This window comes from Rhineura floridana, chromosome 5, assembly GCF_030035675.1.
Source record: "Rhineura floridana isolate rRhiFlo1 chromosome 5, rRhiFlo1.hap2, whole genome shotgun sequence".
Classification (NCBI taxonomy): Eukaryota; Metazoa; Chordata; class Lepidosauria; order Squamata; family Rhineuridae; genus Rhineura; species Rhineura floridana.
In genome coordinates, this window is record NC_084484.1 from 102805741 (window position 1) to 102829848 (window position 24108).

Consider the following 24108-nt stretch of genomic DNA (forward strand, 5'->3'; position numbering starts at 1 on the left):
ACTTGAAGGCAGTACATTTACATTTTTATGCCTGTAACATTCAGTATGTAGCAGTGACCTGGAAACTCACAGGGTTGTGCTGGTTTTTTAAAATACAATTTAATTTACAAATGTGTGGCTTCCCTACCCTCATATTTCCATATTCCTAGAATATGTAGCTTTTCAGTTCATCTGAGTACAGAAGTCTACACTTTCTAGACTGGCCTGGGTGTAGAACATAGTCAGTGTCTCCCATTATACCATGAAGAAGAATCTCCCTCTTTCAGAATTATTGCTTATATTTTTTCTTGATATTTATAATTTTAAAAGAGTTGCATAAACCATAACTCTGAAAGGTTTGTACTTTTTCTCTGATGTATTTGAAATTCAGCTCCTTGGGAAAACTATCAATATTAATTTGAAAAGCCCAGATTGGATTAAGAGCTTGGAAGAAGAGATGAGTTTGGAGAGAGTTAATATTGGATTGTCTTCATCAACAAGTTCCACTTTGCTTTGTGAAGATGCAGAGGTGTCAGCAGACTATGATATGGAAGGTTTGCCAAACTCAGACTTGAATCTGTACTATGGAAATTATTCTGTACTGCTTGAATTATATATTGCTAAAAGGCAATACATCTTAGCTAGCCTGTATAAAGATAGATGCAAGCTAACATGCGTAAAAATTCAACCTCAAACAAAGCTGTCTAGCTACAGCTGAACATCAAAAAGACTAAAGTAATGACAACAGAAGATTTATGTAACTTTACAGTTGACAGTGAGGACATTGAACTTGTCAAGGATTATCAATACCTCAGCACAGTCATTAACCAAAATGGAGACCATAGTCAAGAAATCAGAAGAAGGCTAGGACTGGGGAGGGCAGCTGTGAGAGAACTAGAAAAGGTCCTCAAATGCAAAGATGTATCACTGAACACTAAAGTCAGGATCATTCAGACCATGGTATTTCCAATCTCTATGTATGGATGTGAAAGTTGGACAGTGAAAAAAGCGGTTAAGAGAAAAATCAACTCCTTTGAAATGTGGTGTTGGAGGAGAGCTTTGCAGGTTTCATGGACTACGAAAAAGGCAAATAATTGGGTGTTAGAACAAATTAAACCAGAACTGTCACTAGAAGCTAAAATGATAAAACTGAGGTTATCATATTTTGAACACATAATGAGAAGACCTGATTCACTAGAAAAGACCATAATGCTGGGAAAAACAGAAGGGAGTAGAAAAAGAAAGCCAAAAAAGAGATGGATTGATTCCATAAAGGAAGCCACAGACCTGAACTTACAAGATCTGAACAGGGTGTTTTATGACAGATGCTCTTGGAGGTTGCTGATTCATAGGGTCGCCATAAGTTGTAGTTGACTTGGAGGCACATAACAACAACAACATTATAGTATCACAAGTCAGTGAGTGATAGATTGAGTGTTAGTAATACTCAGAGTAGACCTGTTGCAATAAATTCTTGTCTATTTCAGTGGGTCTGCTCTGGGTATGAATAACACACACAGAATACGTGTTTACCAACAAAAGTTGACCTCGTGGTTAAAGATAGGTTGGAAATTTTCAAAAGCAAAAGAAGTAGAAAATTTAAGTCCTATTTGTAATTAGAAAACTAAGTTTAATCCATTCTTAATAGGGTCTAGTGACTAGTTGAAAGTTTTGTTAACAGCTAGTTGGCTTAACTAGGTATGTTTTCTGGTGGCTCTGACTACTATGTCTCATTCAGATTCACCAAAAAATGGAACGCCTTATATGGTGTTACACAGTGTTCTGGTAGTTATCAATGTTGACAATTTTTCTCAGAATATTTGACTGTCTTCCCAGACATCTTATCTCCCAGCATTCTGTTACTAAACTGACTGTTATACAGAGGGAAGGAAGGATAGATAAACCCTTTTTTAAAAAGAACTTTTTTGCTGTTTTGCAATATGCTTACTATTGATTTAAGCAGACTATATAAAACAACAATATTAAACACAAAAAACATCTGTCATCCATGATATGATACTGGATGAGTGCGCAGACCTGGTATGTATTACGGAGACCTGGCTGGACGAGGCCTCAGCTCCCATTCTTGAGGCCATGTGTCCGCCAGGTTTCCGCTATGCGCAGCAACCGAGGGTGGGAAGGCGGGGAGGGGGAGTGGCAGTCATCTATCGGGAGTCTTTGATGTTCACCAGGCCTCTGCTCCCAAGGACCAAGTTTGTTGATTGCATGTACTGGAGGTTGGGCCCGAAGGGTAGTCTGGGGATCCTGCTTGTGTACCGCCCGCCCCGCTGCACGGCAGACTCCCTGACCGAGGTGTTGGAGGTGGTCTCAGATGTGCGAACGTTGACCCTAGAACTGTTAGTACTGGGGGATTTTAACGTACACGCTGAGACCACTCTCATTGGAGCCCCTCGGGATTTCCTGGAAACCATGGCTTCCTGGGAACTGCACCTTAGTAACACTGAGCCCACCCATGTAGCCGGTCATGCTCTCGACCTTGTATTTGTCCTGGGAGTGGTGGGGAGTGTTCTGAAGTTGGGGGCCTTTTCTTTTACCCCCGTGTCATGGTCAGATCACTATCTGGTGAATTTTGACTTCTCGATGCCACACACCCTCCGCAGGGGTAAAGGACCTATTAGAATGGTCCGCCCTAGGCGCCTGATGGATCCGGATGGATTCTTGACTGCCCTGGGGGATTTGGAACCTGCTGAAGGTCGTCCGGTCGAAACCCTGGTGATGGAGTGGAACGAGGGAATCACCAGGGCATTAGACCGGGTGGCTTCGAAACGTCCTCTCCCCCTGAACAGAACTCAGACAGCACCATGGTATACACCTCGGTTGCGAAGTCTGAGACAGGAGGTGAGACGATTAGAACGCCGGTGGCGGAAATCCCGCTCTGAAGATGCTCGAACACAGGTTAGAGCAGTAATAGCTGCCTACCAGCTGGCAATAAAGGCAACAAAGAAAGATTTCTTTGCTGCCTCTATTGCATCCGCAGAGTGCTGTCCCAGGAAGCTGTTCCAAGTGGTCCGAAGCCTGGTCGGTCCAGTCGCTCAGGAACCCTTGGAGCATTCAAAGGCTTCCTGTGACAAATTGGCAAGGCACTTTGCCGATAAAGTCGAACATCTGAAGAACTCGATTCTGTACGCTGTGGATGCAGTAGAGGATCCAGAGTTAACCAGTTGCAATCCGGTTCAGTGGGATCGGTTCCGGCCTCTTCCTTCTGAGGATGTGGACAAGGTACTTTCAACGGTGAAGCCTACCACCTGTCTGATTGATCCTTGCCCATCATGGTTCCTTATGAACTGCAAGGAGAAATTGGGCGAAGGGATCAGGGCGGTGGTAAATGCATCCTTGAAGGAGGGTGTAATGCCACCGGCCCTCAAGGAGGCAATTATAAAACCCATTCTAAAAAAGTCCTCCTTGGATCCCCAAGTTTTGAACAACTTTCGCCCCATTTCGAATTTGCCATTTTTGGGCAAGATCATTGAGCGAGTGGTGGCTAACCAGTTGTCAGCACACTTGGATGAAACGGATTATTTAGATCCATACCAATTGGGTTTCAGGACTGGGCATGGTACAGAAACAGCCTTGGTCGCTCTGGTAGATGATATGAGGAGGGCACTAGACGGGAGAATCCACCTTTCTTGTCCTCCTGGATCTCTCAGCGGCTTTTGATACCGTCGACCACGGTATCCTGTTAGATCGCCTGGAGGGATTAGGAATAGGAGGCACTGTTTTACCATGGTTCCGTTTCTTTCTCTCTGACAGGCATCAACAGGTAGCATTGGGAGATGAGGTTTCAGACCCTTGGCCCCTCACTTGTGGAGTACCACAGGGTTCTATCCTCTCTCCCATGCTATTTAACATCTATGTAAAACCGCTGGGAGCTATCATCAGGGGTTTTGGGCTGCGATGTCACCAATATGCTGATGACACGCAGCTCTATCTCTCCTTTAAATCTTCACCGGAGTTGGCTGTAGAGACCTTGTCCAAGTGCCTGGAATCCATGAGTGGGTGGATGGGAAGAAACAGGCTGAAGCTCAATCCTGATAAGACCGAGGTGCTACTTGTGGGTGACAGGGGAAGGTTGGGTGTTGCTGACCTGAATCTTAATGGGGTAAAATTGCCCCTGAAGGATCAGGTCCGCAGCCTCGGGGTTGTTCTTGATTCCAAGCTGTCCATGGAGGCTCAGATTTCGGCAGTGAGCCGGGCAGCTTGGTATCAACTACACCTCATACGGAGGTTGCAACCCTACCTTCCTATTCATCAGCTCCCACTGGTGGTACATGCCCTGGTTACCTCTCGTTTAGACTACTGCAATGCGCTCTACGTGGGGTTACCCTTGAAAACGGTCCGGAAACTACAACTGGTGTAGAATGCGGCGGCACGCCTGCTTACAAACAGCTGCTGCCGTGATCACATCACGCCGGTGTTATTTCATCTACATTGGCTTCCAGTTGTTTTCCGGGCCCAATTCAAGGTGTTGGTGTTAACCTTTAAATCCCTATACGGTCTCGGCCCAGTTTACCTGAAGGAGCACCTCCAGTACCACAAACTATGCCGGCCGACTAGATCAGCCACGCAGGGCCTTCTCTCAGTCCCGCCAACGAAAACAGCTAGGTTGGTGGGGACTAGAGAGAGGGCATTCTCAGTGGCGGCCCCCACTCTCTGGAACTCCCTCCCGTTCGATCTTCGCCATGCCCCTTCCCTAGATACATTTCGCCGAGCCTTAAAAACATGGCTCTTTGGACAGGCCTTTGGGGTCCCCGGGGTGGGCTAATTTCTTTATATTGTTTTAAAATTGTCTATTGATGGCCCTGTACTGCCGCTTTTTAAAATGGTTATTGTTGACTGCGCTGTATTTTATTATGTATTGTATTATTATGTATTGTTGAATTTAATGTTGTACGTCGCCTAGAGTGGTTTCGGCCAGATAGGCGACTCAAAAATTAAATTTATTATTATTATTAGTAAACATATTTTCCTTAGGTAGTCTGACATCACGTGGGATATAGTGCCATCTAGCATCCGAAGGCAAGAATGGATCGAAGTCAAGACCTGGGGCATCGAGCCCCTTCCACTCCAGTTCATTCTTGCCTTCCTTCGTTCAAGGCTTTTGGATCTGCTAGCTAGCTAAGTTGGAGTGTGTGGGATTGTACTTTTCTTCTTGTTTCCTCTCTCCCTCACCCTCTCTTTATATATCTGGGACGTTATTTTTGGGGGGGGAATTTTATTTTTAACTCATTTTTGCCTCCACCTTTTAGTCCCTTTGTTGGGGAATCCGTCGGCTGCCGTTTTCCCTTTTGGCTCCCGTCTCTCTGAGACGAGCCTTCCCTGAGAGCCGCGGCTGCGGCTCTCTCTCTTCAGCCCGTTTTTTCCCTGTTTTTTCTCCATCGGTCTCCCTTCCACAGGCGACGACCGATTTTGTTGGGCTCACCTCTCCCTTTGGACGAGCCTTTCTGCGAGCCGTGGCTGCGGCTCTCTTTTCAGCCCTTGTTTTTGCCTTGCTGCCACTTTCACGGGGCGGCCGTCTTTTTAATGGTTTTTTGCCTCGCAGGGAGCCGCAGCTGCAGCTCCTCTAACAACTGCTTTCGGCGGCTGCTGCCTTTTTAATTGTTTTTTGCCTTGCCGGGAGCCACGGCTGCGGCTCCTTTATCAACTGCTGTTCGGTGGCTGCTGCCTTTTTTATTATTTTTTGCCTCGCAGGGAGCCGCGGCTGTGGCTCCTTTAACAACCGTTTTTCCGGCAGGGGCTGCTATTGGGCTGTGGCGAAAGGCGGCTGCTTCCCTTAGCAAGTAGTGGTTGGAGCTCGCTTTCGCGGCTCCTCTGCTGGCATTTCTCTGCCTTGAGGCTCTTCAGGTGGCCGTGGGAGGACCCCCCCGGCTCTTTTTTACCAGTTCACAGCCTTTACTGTAAAGCACGTCACTTGCTGTGCTTGGAGCTGTCTCTTGCTCCTCCTCCCCTATCTGTCTGTCTGACTCCTGCCGCGGCTGTTATAGGCCTTCTGGAGCACTAGAATCCTTGCCTACCCGCTATTGTGCCTTCTTCCTTGCCGCCATTTTGATTGAAATTCCCACCCTTTTTCGTGGGCACCATTTTGATCTGCCCATTTTTCCCGTCCTTTCTGTTCTCCTTCACTTGTTTGTACAGTTATTTAGTCAGGCTATCCAAGTGCCTGTAGGACTTATTTTTACAACAAGTGCCTCTGCACAGCAACTGCATATTCGGACTGCACCTTGAAATTATCTGCGCCGCAGCTGCATATTGGAACTGTACGCCACACCGCACCCCCCACCTCTGTGCATGTGTTGCACCTCTGTGCATACCGTGTGTTGGTGAAAGTCCCTTGCCGCACCGCACCTCCCACCTCTGTGTGTGTGTTGGTATTTATATATATGTGTATATCTATATCTATATCTATATATATATAGCATTGCTGGGTGCTCAGAATGGCAGATCAACACTCAGATACACATTCAGCAGCGGCTAAGAGACCCTGCAAGTCCTCGCATCATAAGTCTGCAAATCAAAAACTGCCCAGGCTGCTCTCCAAGGCTGTGGCTAAAACTAAACACCTGTCTTGCCTCAGTGCCACCAAAAACACACGTTACATTTCTGTGCCACATTCTCAAGCTGCTAACCAAGAGCACTTGACAGCCCTCTTTCACTCTCCAGCTGGGTCATCTGAGGCTGACTTCGAGGGTTTTCCTGACCAGCCTGGGGTCTGCCACTCACAGTCCAGCCTGCCGCTGCAGACCAGTGAGCCCACTGTTGCTGTTCCTCCACAAACACAACCGCCTGCTGGTCCGCTATCAGGGCAACTACCTGCCTCTGTACCAGGACTGCAGTTGTCTCCTGAATTCCTGATGCAGTTGAAAGATATCCTAAGCCTCTTCTCAGATCAGTCAAGAGTCCAGACAGCTCCATTGACTCAGCACAGAGAACAGCACCCTTCCTGTGCCCCAGCCCCATGTGGCTGTTCTGATGTGGTACCGCTCCCCTCGCCCAACCCATTTGACGTTGCTAGAGGCAGGATTGAAGATGGCATCCCTGGGTTGGAGGACCCAGATTATTCTCTTCAAGCCGAAGGGGATGAGTGGAGTGACGAGGCAGACTTCGAGGAGGACACCTCATATCGCCTATTTGATGCGGCCGACTTTCTTCTGCTATCTCGCAGAGCTTTGGGCATATTGGGCCTTCGAACTACACAGCCCGAATCTACCACTCCCCCCATGAAAGGGGCTAAAGTCCTTAAGTCTCCAAAATCATTGGATCATTACCTTCCTGTGCCAGACCCCATTGGCAAACTGGCCAAGGAAGAGCTGGATCATCCTCTGCAGGCATGCCGCTTTTCATTATGGCCAAAAGGCTCTATGCACTGGACCCAGACTTTATGAATCGCTTGCTTGTTCCAGACATCGATGAGCCAGTCTCCAGTTTGGTTTCACGCTCGCTCCTTCCAAAGCAAGGGGAATCACAACTAAAGGACCCCTTTGAACGCCGCATGGACTATGCCTTGCGTAAAAACCACAAGGCTACTGCCTTTACTATTCAGGCGTCTGCTTCAGCTTCCATATTTTCAAGAGCGGCTATGATGTGGCTAGACGAACTCTTGGATGATCCCGAACCAGACCCTGTCAAGCTCCGCAAGGGCCTGGTAAATTAAGACAGCGGCCTTCGTAGCCAATGCCACACTGGATGCCACCCAGCTGGGAGCACGAGCTCTAGCCTCACAGGTGGTAGCTCGGCGTACCCTTTGGCTCAGGCACTGGGATGCTGATTCTATGGCCAAGGGTAACTTGTCTAGAGCACCCTTTTCTGGGTCTTTACTCTTCGGAGATGAAGCCCTCAAGGCGGTCTTGGTAGACCCTAAAGACAGCCAAAGGCCAGTATTGGCCACTTCTAAGAGAGAGGATCGTAGGGCTTTCAGATGTTTCACCCCATATCGCTCCTTTCAGCCCTTTCGAGGAGCGTGGCCTGCAGGGCGAGGCCGCGACTTTCGATCTTCTGGTTTCCGCTCCTCCAGGGGATCCTGGAACAGGCAACGTTTCCAAGCCAGAGCACAGAACGGGAAGTCAAGGGGCCTCAACTTCAATTTATGGCAGGGGAGCTCATCAGCGAAGACAATACTGACGCTTTCCCTGTGGGGGGCAGATTGCTAATGTTTGCAAGTCACTGGTTATGTCTGACACAGGTCACTTGAGTCAGAGATCTATTCCTCCACGGTTACGAACTGGAATTTTGGTTGACCCCTCCAGACAAGTTCATTCCATCCACTCTACCCAGAGTTCGAGACAGGTGCCGGATCATGCGGGAAGCCATAACCCATCTTCTCAACATAGCTGCAATAGAACCTGTACCACCGGAGGAGAGAGCACAAGGGGTTTACTCCCTCCTATTTGCAGTTCCCAAACGAGATCAGTCATGGAAGGCGGTACTAGATCTCAAATTTGTCAACCGTTTCGTGAAATACCGACTGTTCAAGATGGAGTCCCTGGCGTCAATTGTAGAGGCGCTACACGAAGGGGATTTTCTGGCTTCCATAGATCTCAAAGAAGCTTACCTTCATGTGCCCATCTGTCCAACCCACAGACGTTTCCTGCGATTTGCCTTCGGCCCCCATCACTTCCAATATCGAGCAATGCCTTTCGGTCTCTTGTCGGCCCCGCGAGTATTCACCAAAGTGCTGCTAACCCTGGTGGCTTATCTCCGTCTCTAGGGAGTCCACATTTATCCTTACTTGGACGATCTGTTGATTCGAGCGAGTTCCAGAGATTTGGCCCTCTTTCATGTTCACTCTGCTCTTACGACTCTATGCACCCATGGTTGGCTGGTCAACTACAACAAAAGTCAACTACTACCAACTCAGAGATTACATCATTTGGGTGCAATTCTAGACACCACGCAGGCCATGATCTTTTTGTCACCAGATCGTATTACGGCCATCACAGAGATGGCTCTACACCTCGCATGTCGTTCAAGAGTGGACTTAATGCTTCTGGCAAGGGCTCTGGGAATGTTTGTCTCGACCATTCACATCGTACCATGGGCTCGGCACCACACTTGACCCTTACAGTGGGCCCTACTCCTTTTCCAATAGGACATTGCCACGTCCAACCACCGTACAGTCCACCTGCACCCATCTCTGTGGACCTCTTTCCATTCGTGGGCTATGGCCAAAAATCTCAGACTGGGAACCCCGTTCCGAGAACTAGACAGGACCATACTCACCACAGATGCCAGTCTGTCCAGATGGGGGACCCATTGCAATTCCCAGTATGTTCAGGGAGTGTGGTCCAACACGGAAGCAAGTCACAATATCAACTGGCTGGAACTAAGAGCGGTCCATCTGGCTCTTCGGCATTTTCAACCCTTGTTCCTTCTGGACCACGTATTGATTCGCACGGACAATACTAGTGTGAAATCACATCTGAACAGACAAGGGGGCACCAGGTCACGGTGCCTCCAGGCGGAAGCGTCTCAACTCTTCCAATGGGCCAAAATACATCTACTTTCACTGAGAGCAGAACATCTCCGAGGTGTTTTAAATGTTGCGGCCGACTGGCTCAGCAGACAACAGGTGATCCCGGGAGAATGGAAGCTACACCCCATGGTGTTCAGCCTTCTCCAATGACGGTTCGGCAGCCTCTCGGTGGATCTGTTTGCATCCCGTCACAATTACCAGCTACCTCGCTACTTCTCCAGGTATCTGGACAACGATGCGGAATCGACGGATGCACTGTTGACTCAGTGGCCAGCAGGCCTCCTATATGCTTTCCCCCCAATACCGCTATTGGGCAGGACCATCAGGAAGCTGCGACGCGAAAGGGCCCATCTGATCCTGATAGCACCGTACTGGCCTCGTTGGCCGTGGTTCTCCGACCTGCTCTCCCTTTCAGTGACGGAGTCTTGGAGGTTGCCACTCAGACCAGATCTTCTATCTCAGGGCCCAATTTGCCATCTGGATCCCAAATGGCTCAATCTGACAGCGTGGCATTTGAATGCAGACATTTGATTCATTGGGGACTGTCTAAGGAAGTTGTGGACACAATTCTTCCATCTCGAAAGCAGTCGACCTCTCGGGTCTACCAGAGCACCTGGTCTACCTTCGCTAGTTGGTGTGACTCTCAAAACGTTCTACCATCTCAGGCCAAGGTTCAACATCTACTGCAATTTTTACATAGAGGCCTGAAGATGGGACTGAAACCTAACACCTTACGCCGCCACCATTTCATCTATTCTCTCCGTCACGTCTCCTAATATTCCTATGGGTTCACACCCACTGGTCATACGTTTTTTGAAGGGGGCCGTCCTACTGTCACCAGCAGTTTGTCATCGCTTTCCTTCGTGGAGTTTATTGAAGGTCCTGCAAGCCCTGCAGCGCCCTCCTTTTGAGCCCCTTCGATCTGTGCCTTTATGTCTTTTGACCTTCAAAGTCCTGTTCCTCGTGGCGATCACTTCGGCGAGAAGAATCTCAGAGTTGGGGGCGCTGTCCTCGGCCCGCCATCTCTGTATTTTCCATAAGGACTCAGTGGTACTGCGTCTAGATCCTTCCTTCCATCCCAAGGTCATTTCGGCGTTCCACTGTAACCAAGACATTGTTTTGCCTTCGTTCTGTCCGGATCCTGTTCATCCGCTCGAGAAGGCCTGGCACTCGCTAGATGTCCGGAGGGCCCTCAAGACCTACCTGTCTCGCACCCAGGACATACGGTCAACGGATTCCTTATTTGTATCCTTTCACCTGCGTACTTTGGGGCACAAGGTGTCTAGCTCTACGTTATCTTGTTGGTTGCATGCCTGTATTGCATTGGCCTATGAGTCCCTTCAGCTGCCAGTGCCTCGTAACATAACGGCACATTCCACTAGGTCAGCTGCCACTACGGCTGCCTTCGCAACCAATGTCCTCTAGCAGAGATTTGCAGAGCAGCTGTATGGTCTACCCCAAATTCTTTCATAAGACATTGTAAGATAGACCGTTACGCTTCTGCTGATGCCTCATTCGGGAGGCGTGTTTTACAACAGGTTATCTTTGCTAAGTAGCCAAGAGGCGGTCCCTCCCTATTAGGGGCTGCTTTGGTACATCCCACGTGATGTCAGACTACCTAAGGAAAATGTACCATTGGTATCACCTGAAGGGTGATTTTCTTAGGTATTCCGACATCACGGCCCTCCCTTTTTGGAGGATTGGGGTTTTTTTGCTACCTTACCACTTATTATTCTTCAGTGTTATAATATTTAAACTTTTTTACCAAGTCAAGACCAATTTGGACCTGTTTAATATGCTTGCGATCTTTGGGTTATGTTTTGGGACACTGTTTCCTTGCTGTGAGGCCCGTTGGCCTTTTCTGTCTTTTCAGATATGTCTCTCACTTCGGTCTCATCACGAATGAACTGGAGTGGGAGGGGCTCAATGCCCCAGGTCTTGACTTCGATCCATTCTTGCCTTCGGACGCTAGATGGCGCTATATCCCACGTGATGTCGGACTACCTAAGAAAATCACCCTTCAGGTGATACCAATGGTACATTTTAAGTCTATATCGGCTGAGCCCATTACACTGCCCATTATACTGTATTGTGGAACAACTGCATAGATTTGTAGTTCTGTTTACTTAAGAATATTTAACTTTATTTCAAGGTGATATTGATGATTATAGTGCTGAAGTAGAAGACATTCTTCCTCAGCATCTACAGCTAGCAGCAAGTTCTGGTCTTGGAGCCTCACCTGGTTCTTCACCTCGTTCAAGCCCCTGCCAGTCACCTACACTATCAGATGGGCCACCTCTAACCCTTCCATCCAGACCAAGCAGGGCACCTAACAAGACTCCTGGACCACCTACATCGTCTCAAGGTATTATTACATCTTAACAAACCACGTCCATATGTGCATGTACTTACTCGTATATTCCGCAATATATGTGTGTGAATGTTCAAATACTAAGTGCCCTAAGCGTTCAAGCAAAGCTCTTCAAGAACAGAATCTATAAAATCTCATCAGTTGTTAATTGATGCAATATAAATTGCGAGCTTGAGAGAAAGGACCATCTTATTGCTCACTCTGGAAGCCCAGGTCCAGGAAACTGATTAAAAAGCCTGTTCTGGATAGGGTTGCACTCCCCTTGAAGGAGCAGCTTTCCCAGCTTCAGCCATTTCCAGCAACTGTGACTCATGCACCAGTAACCTCACAACTGATTACTGCTAAGCACTCTATGTAAAGCTGCTTTTGAGAATAGCCTGAAAGGTGCAGCTTCTGTAAAATGCGGCAGCATACTGCTGACTGGGTTAGCTCCTAGAGATCATGTTGCATCAATCCTGAGAGAATTGCACTGGCTGCTAAATTTGCTATCAAGTCAAATTCAAATTACTAGTGTAATGATTTACAAAGACCTAAACAACATGGGACCTAGATATTTCAAGGAGTGTATCCTCCTATATCAATCTGCCTATGTATTAAGATCAGCAGCTGATTCCAACAGCTGATTCTTTGGTGGCACCCTGATTATGAACTTCCCCTTAGAACAGGGAGAAATTGCAAAGCCGTACAGTCCAAGGAGAGAGACTCACCTGCACCACACTTTGCAATTCTCTTTTCTGGAACGTGTATTTCAACTTCTTTGATACCAAGCTAGGAGTTAGAATGCCAGAGCCATATGAAAACAATAGGGACTTGTGTGTGTGAAAACATATTGGTTAGTCTTAGTGAAGATGAAACGTTTAGGAACACATGCAGAGAGGTCATACCGTTGACTGAAGTTGCTACTGAGCACACTTATGTTATGGTGAAATATAGTTCTCCAAGGGGCACCAGGACACCCCCAAGTGTGCATTGTCTTCCTCTCCTGTTGCTTGAGGCAGGAAAGAGTTAACACTCCAAGGGACTCTCACCTTAGCCCCTCCCATGGAGTGACAGTTCGTTTTCGTGCCTGGCTTGAGCAGTACTGTTTTCTCCTTGCTCTTCAGTCTGGCCGGCTTATATCCTTTCTTAGAATCCCAAATCTGTACCTACTGTTTTTGATTTGTTGTGTCTGAATTCCTTTCTGAGTGGTTTGAGTGTCATTTACAGTTTTTTCCAAATGAATTGTGTGTGTGTGAGAGTGACTGTTAAGTGTCCATTATGTTCGTTGGTCAGTTTATTATATTGTTAAATTGATTGCCCTAAGCATTTGATATCCTGAATTAATTACCTAGGTAATTAGCTGAGGTGTTCAAATTAATTTCATTTTATCTAATGAATTCTGTCTATTGATTCAACTGTGACTTTTCTGAAAGGGGGGGGACCCTGATAGAAGCAAAATGCCAAAGGAGCACTCCAAAAAATAAAATCAGTATAGAAAGTGGCAAAAGCAGGTGGTGCCATAGTGCCTTCAGCCCTCTTACAGAAAAAGATGTTGGTTAAAAACACAAGGATCGTAACAAAATCTCTATAGAGCAGTCTAAAAGATTAAAGTCATGGCACAAAGCTGCAGGAGTGGTTGGTGCGCTAGCACCTTCAGCCCACTCAGGCAAGATGACACTTAAGAAGACAAGCCACGGCAGTGCTCATGGAAGCGGCTGCCATTTTGACCAATGGCAAACAGCCTCACAGTCAGCGTGTGGCCCAGTCACTCTTGCAGTAGCACAGAGAGAGGCCAGGAATCAGCAGAAAAGCACTGAAAATCCTGCAAGCAATGCGGTAGCAGAGCAATCAAGGAGGGAAAACATTTTTGAAGATGTTTTGGTTTAATATGTTTTAAAGTTTGTTTTTATGATGTTTTAATGTTTTTAGTGCTTTTGTTTGCCGCCTTGGGCTCCTGCTGGGAGGAAGGGTGGGATATTAATGATGATGATGATGATGATAATGTCGGCAGAACTATAGAGAAAAATAAAAACACAATTTTACCAACAGTATTAGTGCAGAAGGCTGCCATTTGGGCAACAGAAAACAGCCTCACAGGCAGCCGGCAGCCCATTAACTCTTGCGGTAGCACAGAGAGGGCCAGAAACATGCACAAAAGCATTGCAAACCCTGCAAGCGATGTGGTAGCAGAGCAATCAGGGAGGGAAAATACCGCCAAAACGAAGGACAAAAATAAAAATGCAGTTTTACCAACATTATTAGAAGTGCAGAAGAGCAACTTATGTGGGAGAGCAAAGCCAGCAGTGGGTGGCAGCAAAAGATGAGGATGAAAGGGCTCCAGATCCTTTGGTCCTTTGGTCCTTTTTTGCTCAAATTCAGAGGAAGAAAAATGCACTGCGTTTAACACCCAGCAGTCTGAACTTCCACAGACCTGTTTAGATACGGTGCCATTGCTTAATGCTGCCACCTCTGGTCAAAAACAACCTCTGGTCAAAAAGCAGCAACAGCATAAAGATTCAACACAGACAGTTAATTTGCTTTCTGCTGCCATCTCCAGTTTCAGTCAGGAAATTCAGCAGGTGGAATCTTTTAATTTAAGTCCTGCTGCATTAAATCACATTAGAAGAGCTCAGATGGATGACATTTCTGCAGAACTAGCTGCATTTCAACAGTATTTTCAAGTAGCAACAGAGAACATGTGACAGTGTTTAACCAGACCCACATGATGTGTCCAGAGGTAGAGCACTGAGGCTGATGGTACAGAGGTTTGGCAGACAAACCACTGAGACACAACAGAATGTGTATGATGATTCAGTTGTCTCTCTGGAGAAGGATATAAATGGTTCACAGGTGGAAGAGCAGCCCACCTTGAGGCTTTTCCATCAAGGATGGCAAAGTCAACTCCTGATGTCTGTGGACTTGTAAACTAACTGTTTGGTCTGAGTAACCCTGCTGTGTTCCCTCAATAGTCTTAGGTAGTCCTGTGGAGGGTGTGACATCCTCCTCATCTAAGGGTCAATGATTGGGCAGCAACTAGTGGCCACTACAAACATGCTATATGAGGGAGGCATGGCCTGGATGCCCTGGTCAGTTGAAGTACACTAATTCAGTTTGGCAAACTACAATCAAGCATGCAGCTGAGCTGTCAAATGTGCAGCACCCATCTCAACTGCAAGTACTGGGGCCTGCTTCATGTATGTTATCTTCATCAAGTGATGAATTTGTGGGCACAAGCAAAAGACAAAGACACTTCACTAAAAAAAACAACCTCTGGTCTCCACAAAGAAAACGCAGGGGCTATATATCTGCTTAATGCCTACATTCAACTGAGCATAAAATAATAAATAAATAAAATTAGTCTGACGCACAGTCAGATTAGGAGAAAGTCGTATCATGGGCACAGTTCTTCAGATGAGGAGGGTATTAAGTTTGCAGACTTGCATGCAATTCCAAGGGGCTGGGGGGCACCGTTCAGGGTGACATTACAGGTTGCTAGACAGTCAGATGCTGCTATGAACACTTTCCCTTGATCCTCAGGTGACTCCAGATACTGAGAAGGGGAAAGGAAGTAACTTCTTGGTACAGATTGAAAAGAAAGTATCTCACATGCTGTTAAGAATGAACATTTTATTCATTTGTTTTGTAGAATGTTAGCAGCATTGGATCATTCTGACAAACCATCTGATCTTTTCCAGTCCTAAATGTTGCCAATATGGGGTTCTTTGGACCTGAGAATGTTCATACAGTGTTGAAGAGTTATAAAGACATGTCTGGAGACTGTCAGATTTTCCCCCCTCAGAACACACCAGAATATTGGCCCTTTGGGAATAGTCTGTTGTTTCCTCTAGGATCAGAGGCATATAAGTAAATATCAGTTACCTCATGAGCTTCATGAGAATGTTATTTCTAGCAGATGGCCCTGTGAAAATTTTGTTTGGAAGTATTTTCCAAGAGTAGCAACACATAGCATAAGTTTGCTGTCCTGAAGAGCTGCAGTCCTTAATAGCTAAAGGAATGGATATTACATATAATACCAATTCTTGAGGAGTTTAAGGGTCCCTTATAGGATACCTTAACAATAACTATTAAATAGCAACAAATAAATAGAATATAGATGAGCTTGTTTTTTCACAAGTTTCCATGAGGCTTCAGCCATATCCTCTGCAACAACATATTCAGTATTATCTTCTGCAACAACATATTCACTATTATTTTACCAGGATGTTCAGTTCATTAGCTAAAGAACTGTTGGAATGGTACTGATGTTCAATTCATTGCCCGCCTTTTGCCACCAGGTCCCAGGGCAACGTAAAACAGTTTATAGATTAATATTACAAACAAATTATTTGCTGGAACAAAGTAACCTTTGGTAGGGATTACTACTCTGCACAATTTGGTAACTTGGCTAAGGTTTACACACATGTGATGCCATTTCGTTTCCTCCCTCAAGGAGGTTCAGTAGCAAATTTAATGCATGTTCTGCGTGTAAGTTAACTTGTCTTTATTCGTTGTCTTCAATAGGTAGATAGTTTTTTATATAGTTTTTTGAGAATGTGGGCAACAGAATCGAAGACAAACATATGCTTCTTATATAATCCTTAATTCACTGGAAATTAAGGCTACCAGGCCTATTGTTCCTTTGTGTTCATTTAAACAGTAGTTTATTATTATTATTATTATTATTATTATTATTATTATTATTATTATTATTATTATCTTTATTTATACCCCACCATTTTTCCAAAACTGGAACTCATGGCGGCTTCCGGATAAAAAATACATATAATTAAAAACATACAAAGTCTACATTAAAATAAGATTAAACTATTTCCAATATTAAAACCATACACACATATAGCTAAAAAAATGATATAATAGACATTACCAATGCAGCACCCTTCACGCCCTATCCTTACCCTTCAATTCCAAAGGCTTGTTGGAATAGGAAGGTCTTTGCTTGTCGGCGGAAGGACTGCAAAGAGGGGGTCATTCTTACCTCCCTAGGAAGGGAATTCCAAAGCCTAGGGGCAGCCACCGAGAAGGCCCTCTCACACGTCCCCACTAGTCATACTTGAGAAGATGTGGGTATTGAGAGAAGGGCCTCTCCTGAGGATCTCAGGGCCCGGGCAGGTTCATACAGGGAGATACGGTCTGATAAATAGCCTGGACCTAAGCCGTATAGGGCTTTATAGGTCAACACCAGCACTTTGAATTGTGTCCGGAAACAGACTGGCAACCAGTGGAGCTTTTTTAACAGGGGGGTAGTACGGTTCCTGTAACCAGCCCCAGTTAACATTCTGGCTGCAGCACGTTGTACCAACTGAAGTTTCCAAACAGTCTTCAGAGGCAGCCCCACGTAGAGCGCGTTACAGTAATCTAAACGGGATGTAACTAAGGCATGTGTCACCGTGGCCAGATCAGACAGCTCAAGGAACGGGCGCAGTTGGCGCACTAATCTTAATTGTGCAAAAGCACTCCTGGCCACTGCAGAAACCTGGGACTCCAAATTTAACGCTGAGTCCAGGAGCACACCCAAACTGCGAACCTGTGTCTTCAGGAGGAGTGTAACCCCATCCAGCACAGGCTGTATCCCTATTCCCTGATTCGCCTTACGACTGACCAGGAGCACCTCTGTCTTGTCTGGATTAAGCTTCAGTTTGTTCACTCTCATCCAGTCCACCACTGACACCAGACACTGGTTTAAAACCGAGACAGCTTCCTTGGAATTAGATGGAAAGGAGACATAGAGTTGGGTGTCATCAGCATACTGATGGCACCGAACCCCAAACCCCCGGACAACCTCTCCCAGCGGTTTGATGTAGATGTTAAATAGCATAGGGGATAAAACTGAGCCCTGAGGGACCCCACAGGTCAATGGCCAAGGGGTCGAACAGGAATCCCCCAGCACCACTTTCTGGGTTCGTCCCTCTAGGAAGGAATGGAGCCACTGCAAAACAGTGCCCCCAAGTCCCATCCCAGCAAGGCGGCCCAGAAGAATACCATGGTCGATGGTATCAAAAGCTGCTGAGAGGTCCAGCAGAACCAACAGGGATACACTCCCCCTGTCCAGTTCTCTGCGTAGGTCGTCCACCAAGGCGACCAAAGCCGTCTCTGTCCCATAACCAGGCCTGAAACCAGATTGAAATGGATCCAGATAATCTGTTTCATCCAAGAATCCCTGGAGCTGGGAGGCCACCACACGCTCTATTACCTTACCCAAAAATGGAATATTTATGTTTGCAGATTACTGGCACTCAGCAGGTTCGTGTAGCATGGCAATATTTCAGGGATTGCTTTGTAGGTATGAGAAGTTTCACCTAGTTGGAGATTTCCTAGCTGCTTTCGAAATACTCAGGAGGTTTGGTTGCATAAATTACCAGGTGTCCATTAGTGAGTTCTTCCTAGATGGAGCTTCTGTAGCTGCTTCCAAAGCATTCAGGGGGTCACCTTACTCTGCACCTGGTATCATGGCACATTCAACAAGAGCAGCAGCTGCTTATGCAGCACTTACAACAAATGTTCCTCTACAAGGTTTGTCGGGCAGCCACTTGGGCAACCCCGGATACATTTATCACGTACTGTAAGATGGGCATTTATGCATCTGCGGAGGCAGCCATGGGGAAGCGAGTTTCTTAGCAGGTGCTGCTGGATCATTAAGGGGCATGTACCCACCCACACAGAAGGTCAGCTTTGGAACATCCCACTTGGGGGTGTCCTGATGCCCACTTGAGAAGGAACCGTCTTACTCACCAGAAAGGTGTTTCTCTGGGGGCACCAGGACACCGCCAAGGCCCACCCTGGGATGCAACATGAGGAAGAACAACACAAGGAAAATGGGGGGAGATTGAAGGGTTGGGGAACTGACCTAGAAGTTTGCAAGTTCATGTTTCATGTTGGCTTCAGTGCATGCAATGTTATTTTGAGTCATGATGATGTCAGCGTTATAAGTGTAATACTTTCAAGCTTGGCCAGACAGCGAACTGTCACTCCGTGGGAGGGGCTAAGGTAAGAGTCCCTTGGAGTGTTAACTCTGTCCTGCCTCAAGCAACAGGAGAGGAAGACAATACCCACTTGGCAGTGTCCTGGTGCCCCCAGAGAAAGACCTTTCTGTTGAGTAAAATGGTTCCACTTGTCAGATAGAAAGGCAAATACGGCAGACTTTATCCAAAAACATATACACAAACATTTATGTTAGATGAATGGAAACAATAAAACAGAATGTGAAGTATGCTGGGTTATATTATCAGATGGCTCATCCAAATGAGCCAGACCATGTGCTACAAGGGGAAGCATTTGGCAGGTGACAGCACCATGTGTCATTAGTTGGTCTATAGGGAACTTCAAATTCTAAAAGAGCAGACCCAAGATGAAGGCATTTTGACACTATTGTAAGGCATGTTGGTTATGACTTAAGGGCCCTTTATTACTTTTAGTTGTGCAAGATATTTCATCAGAGCAATTGTCCTAACTGTTACATGTGTTGTAACTTAGTTTAGAATTTTCCTGTACTAAGATACGTGTCCTGAAAGCTGCTTTGAATAATATAATTTTGAAAAATAGTTGATATTTAAGTAGGAGCAGAGCTTGGAAAAGTTACTTTTTTGAACTACAACTCCCATCAGCCCAATCCAGTAGCCATGCTGGCTGGGGCTGATGGGAGTTGTAGTTCAAAAAGTAACTTTTCCAAGCTCTGAGTAGGAGTATTTCGTTTTTTAGAAAAAAATTATCTTTGTTTACAAATTACTATTGTCAGGTTCTCCAATAGATTTTCAACCAATTACTCAACAAAGAGAGTCTACTCAAGGTTTGGAACCCAAACGCCAGCCACCACCTCGCCCAGGAGCACCTCCTGCTCGTCCTGCTCCACCACAGAGACCACCTCCACCATCAGGTAAGCCAGTAAAATGTGAAAATAATACCTTAAGAAAGTTCTATTTTTGGTGGTAAATGAGCTTAAGTTAGGCACATCTTGATATTGACTGAACCCATGGTTCAATATGAGAGTCTAGGGAAACCTTGCATGCCTACTTTCTTTCTCTTGCACGCGCACATACACACACATCCCTCCATTATGGCTGTGAGAAGGATTTTGGAAGCTTTCTGTTCTGTTTTTGCATAACCACAATTTACTGTGACTTCTGAAGTGACAAAACCATGGTTAATGTTAACCATGGTTTGTTTGAAACAAGCTTCTTCATAATCCATGGTTTCAAACAAACCATAGTTACCACTACCTACAGTTTTGTCAGTTTGGATGACATGACAAACTGCACTTGAGGAAAAGCAGAAACAAAATCTTCCAAACTCCTTCCTTTTGACTGCACTGGAAGAAGAGAGGGGAGAAGAGTGCATGAGCCCAAAATTATTATGCTAAACTATGGTTTAGCCATCTGATGCAGTCACTGCTGTCTATGATGCTTTTCTAGCTTCACTAAAACAGCTTTTAAATGTGAGCATGAAGCCCTCAAAAACTATACAATGCATTTATTGATCATAATTCTTTCTTTCATTCTCTTTATCTAATACTTCTTTTTCAACTGATACTTTTTCTTGACTGCTGCATTTACCTCTTACTCTTAAGGGGGCAAGAGTCCTGCACCTACTAGAAGAGAATTTGGAGGTAATGTTTGTGTTCAAATATGACTTAAATAATGAGCAAAACATTTTGTGTAAACTATTCTATAATATATTCCTAAGTTAATACTTTAGTTGATATGTGTTGGTCATACATATTCACAGTAGGACCATGGAAATCACTGGACTTAAATTGATTTCAGTGGGTCTGCTCTGGGTGTAAGTTAGCTGGATATCTCTTCTTGTTTTTAACAAAGGTTTTGTGACCCATTTTTAGTCTAGAATTCTTATTTTTCCGTAAATATAGTAAAGTTGTTACCTACTACAAAATGTTAAAGATGGGGCTAAAAATATAGTAACATGACTAATTAAATGTTAATTACAAATGTGGGTAAACCTGTAATTGAGATTATGTGGGGGCACATTTGTTTGTTATATACAGCTATATCCCTTGACTTCTGAGCACCTGGCTCAGAAAAGGTGAAAATACCTTTTTAAAAAGAGAAAAATTCCTAACGCTCTATAAGTGCCCCCAAAATACACCATGGAAGTGACTCAGAGCAGTTGACAGAGAACTTCTTGCTGGACAGAAGGTGGTGAAATCTTCCAAAAGCCCTTAATCCAGTTTGGTAAGCAGGGTTTGGTTGTCCTCACATTTACTTCTTTAGGTGGAGGACAACTTGATCATTTTGTACATTGAAACACCTATTTGATTTTCTGCTTTAAAAAATTGTGCAAAACAGTGAACAAAATAATTTATTATTGTTATTGCTAACTTTTTTCACAAAAGTGACTTACAGAAAGAAGTATAAAAAATCTGTTTCCCAATAACATGTATAAAATGGGGCTTTTCACTGGTGGTTCCCCATTTGTGGAATGCTCTCCACAGGGAGGCATGCCTGGTGCCATTACTATCTGTTTTATTCACCCAGACTTTTGGAGTTTTATTTGGAGGGTAATACATGTTTTTGGCATCCTCTTCTGCTAAAGCTTTTTTAGTGGGGTGGGTTGAGTTGGATCTCCCCTTCTCATGTTGCCACCCATCACACCTCCTTTGGAGTGGGGACACAGAAGGGCTTTGGATGACAGATACGGGATCTGGGTTGGTTCATGTGAGGAGAAGCAGTCCTTGAGGTATTGGGGTCCTGAGTATGATATATACATAAAAATGTATACATTGTATACTATTTATTCAGAAACTGTACCCAGCATATGGGTGTGATTGCATTCTCACCTGCACAACCTTGGATCCTAACTTCTGTAAGTAGTTTTGCTTACAAGATAAGACTGTCTCACACACCCCTTCCTGCTGTAGCCTCCTTTGTGCTTGTCTGGAGTGCCTTTGAGTCCTAGCTATAGTAAAAAACAATACTTACAAATGGACAAGATGTATGTATTAGCTATTTGTGGATGTTTTTTAAAAAGCCTAGGAGGTGATCTACTGAAATTTCTGTAGAGCTCATTCTGTGAACAAGTGCTATTGCTACAGGCTCTCACTGTGAATGAACTCATTCAAAGGGTCCTTCTGTGATGGTTGTGACAGTTCTGTATAATTACAAGGCACAATGAACTTTGATTCACAGTTTGGGTCTTGACCAAGAAGCATGCATTCTTCTTCTTTCTCCTCTTCTTCTATTATCATTATCATTATCATTATCATCTTGTTTGTGAGATAAATGTGATCCTATCAATGAAAAATAAAACAAAAGCTGTTTAATCTTTCTAAATGTGAACTCTGTGCTTGCATATTCATTTTCACATCACAGCAATGTACAGTTAAATTTAATCACTGTATTTAAAACAGAAACCTTGCAATTCTGTTCATTCCTATCTTTCCTTAATCTGCTGCATTGCCAATATACTGCTTTTCTCTAATAAGGTCTTGGTGCTCCTCCCAGCCCTGTTGTAGCTAGGAGAGAAGAAGGTAACCATTATTCCTCATGTCAAACTAGATATTTAAATTGTATATGCAAATACTCATGCATAGCTCTGTCCTTTCATGTTGGGTCCTATTTGTACTTTATAATTTTCAGTATTGACATATCAAGATAATAATTCAGCCATCGTAAATAGAGTTGAATTTGTTTTTGTTTAAGAAATTACAGAACAAAGGGCACCATTTAAAAAAAAACCTCAAAGCAACAAAGGTATTTCATGGGTTTGCTATCTATGCAAGTAAGTGTGTGTGTAAGCTTACAATTAAAAAGCACTTTCAGTTCCATGGGATGCAAAATTGCGTGAAACAAAACCTTTCTGTTGATGCAGTGATTGGGCAGGTGTGAAGATGCTTTAGACATATTTTCTACTGAAAATGTACTAGTTGGGTTTGGGTTTTTTTGAGATATTGAAATTGAAAACTGCATAACTATAGTTTAGATTAGGCATGAACTGTCACACTAGTCTCCTTGTAAGCACTGGAGGAAATTCAGCCTATTTGAAATCAATACGCATTTTACTAAAACCATGGATAACCTGTTCTGCAAATTAGTTCTCATCTTCACAATGCATCTAATGTGACTATTCACAGGACCATTCATAGAGGATCCCCAAATGCTTGTTTCATATTTCCAGGGGCATGCTATGCTGAGAGAATAAAGCATACAATTGCTATGCCATTAAAGACTATCAAAACATAATGTTATAAGTACAGGGAGATACAATAATACAAATCTTCAGGATTAGGATGTTTGCAATATTTTTATCTAAACATCAGTTATCTATATGTAAATTTAAGTGGACAATAGTACAGACTGATTTTATTTGTTTGTTTACGTGCCAAAGGTCAGAAAAGCCCTGGGCCGCAAAGAAAAGACATAGGTACTATATATTGATTATAAATACTTAATTGCAGAGAACCTGGACTTTGAAATATATTCTAATTTAGTGACGTATTACTCTTTCTGCAGTTCAGAGTCAGTCACCAACTCCAGCTGGACTTACAAGCATAGGAACATCTGGATATAGTACATGTAGACCGGTAGGCATTCAGAATTTGTGATGGTTCATCTTGAATTTTAGTGTATTTCCTTCAAAGTTCTTGAAAAAGAGCAAGATGAAACTTAATTGTGTACTCTCTTCAAATAATTTTTCAGGTTTAGTGACACTAGCCAAAGAATCCTCTTTTTCTACAAAAAAAACTTCTAATATCTGTATTATCATTTAATTTGAATCCCAACACTAAGATTTCATGATTTAGCTTCTTTCCTCATTTCTCTAAATAAACATTCTTGCAGTTTGAGCTTGTTTTTCAATTTTGAGTCTTTGTTTATGAAGACTAGTTTAGTATTTTCCCATATGACTTGAAAATGATTAAGAGCACGTAACTGATCAAATTTGATCAACCCTTTATTCATAGTCTTATAACATCAAGATATTGCATCACTTTAGTGTTATTACATTAGAGAGCAGTGTTCCAGAGTTTGCACTGGCTCTTGTTCTCTCCTGGCCACAATACAAGGATCTGATTATAAACTACAAAGCCCTAAATGGCTAGCCGCAACATAGCACAGAGATCTCTGCCTCTCATGTGTCTCTTCACAATCTCTGGGAGGATACCCTCTTAAATATACTATCTGTACAGTAGATTCAATCAGCAGGGTATTAAGAGCCAAACTACTCATGATGGGGGCAGCCTTTTTTGTTTAATCATGTGTCTGCTTCATTCACGTGTAAAGGTGGGAGAAGTTTAATTTTCCCCAGTTAGCATGCCATCATGTGC

At 44.4% G+C, this 24108-nt stretch overlaps 1 protein-coding gene and 1 long non-coding RNA gene across 14 annotated transcripts in view; one reads left to right on the forward strand and one right to left on the reverse strand.

The window, feature by feature from the left end:
- The window catches only part of SYNJ1 (synaptojanin 1), a 113508-nt gene that overhangs the window by 73350 nt on the left and 16050 nt on the right, over positions 1-24108 (forward strand). For 6 of the 13 annotated variants that reach the window (XM_061627810.1, XM_061627797.1, XM_061627809.1 and 3 more), the window contains 7 exons: positions 371-533; positions 11619-11831; positions 19570-19707; positions 20398-20436; positions 22270-22314; positions 23172-23207; positions 23297-23367. In XM_061627810.1, the coding sequence (XP_061483794.1) occupies positions 371-533; positions 11619-11831; positions 19570-19707; positions 20398-20436; positions 22270-22314; positions 23172-23207; positions 23297-23367 (705 nt within the window). The remainder of the gene's footprint in view (positions 1-370; positions 534-11618; positions 11832-19569; positions 19708-20397; positions 20437-22269; positions 22315-23171; positions 23208-23296; positions 23368-24108) is intronic. The other 7 variants (XM_061627798.1, XM_061627799.1, XM_061627802.1 and 4 more) reach the window with 7 other exon arrangements.
- LOC133385222 (uncharacterized) overlaps positions 1-24108 on the reverse strand; it is a 70289-nt gene that overhangs the window by 25075 nt on the left and 21106 nt on the right. The gene's annotated exons all lie outside the window — the stretch shown is intronic.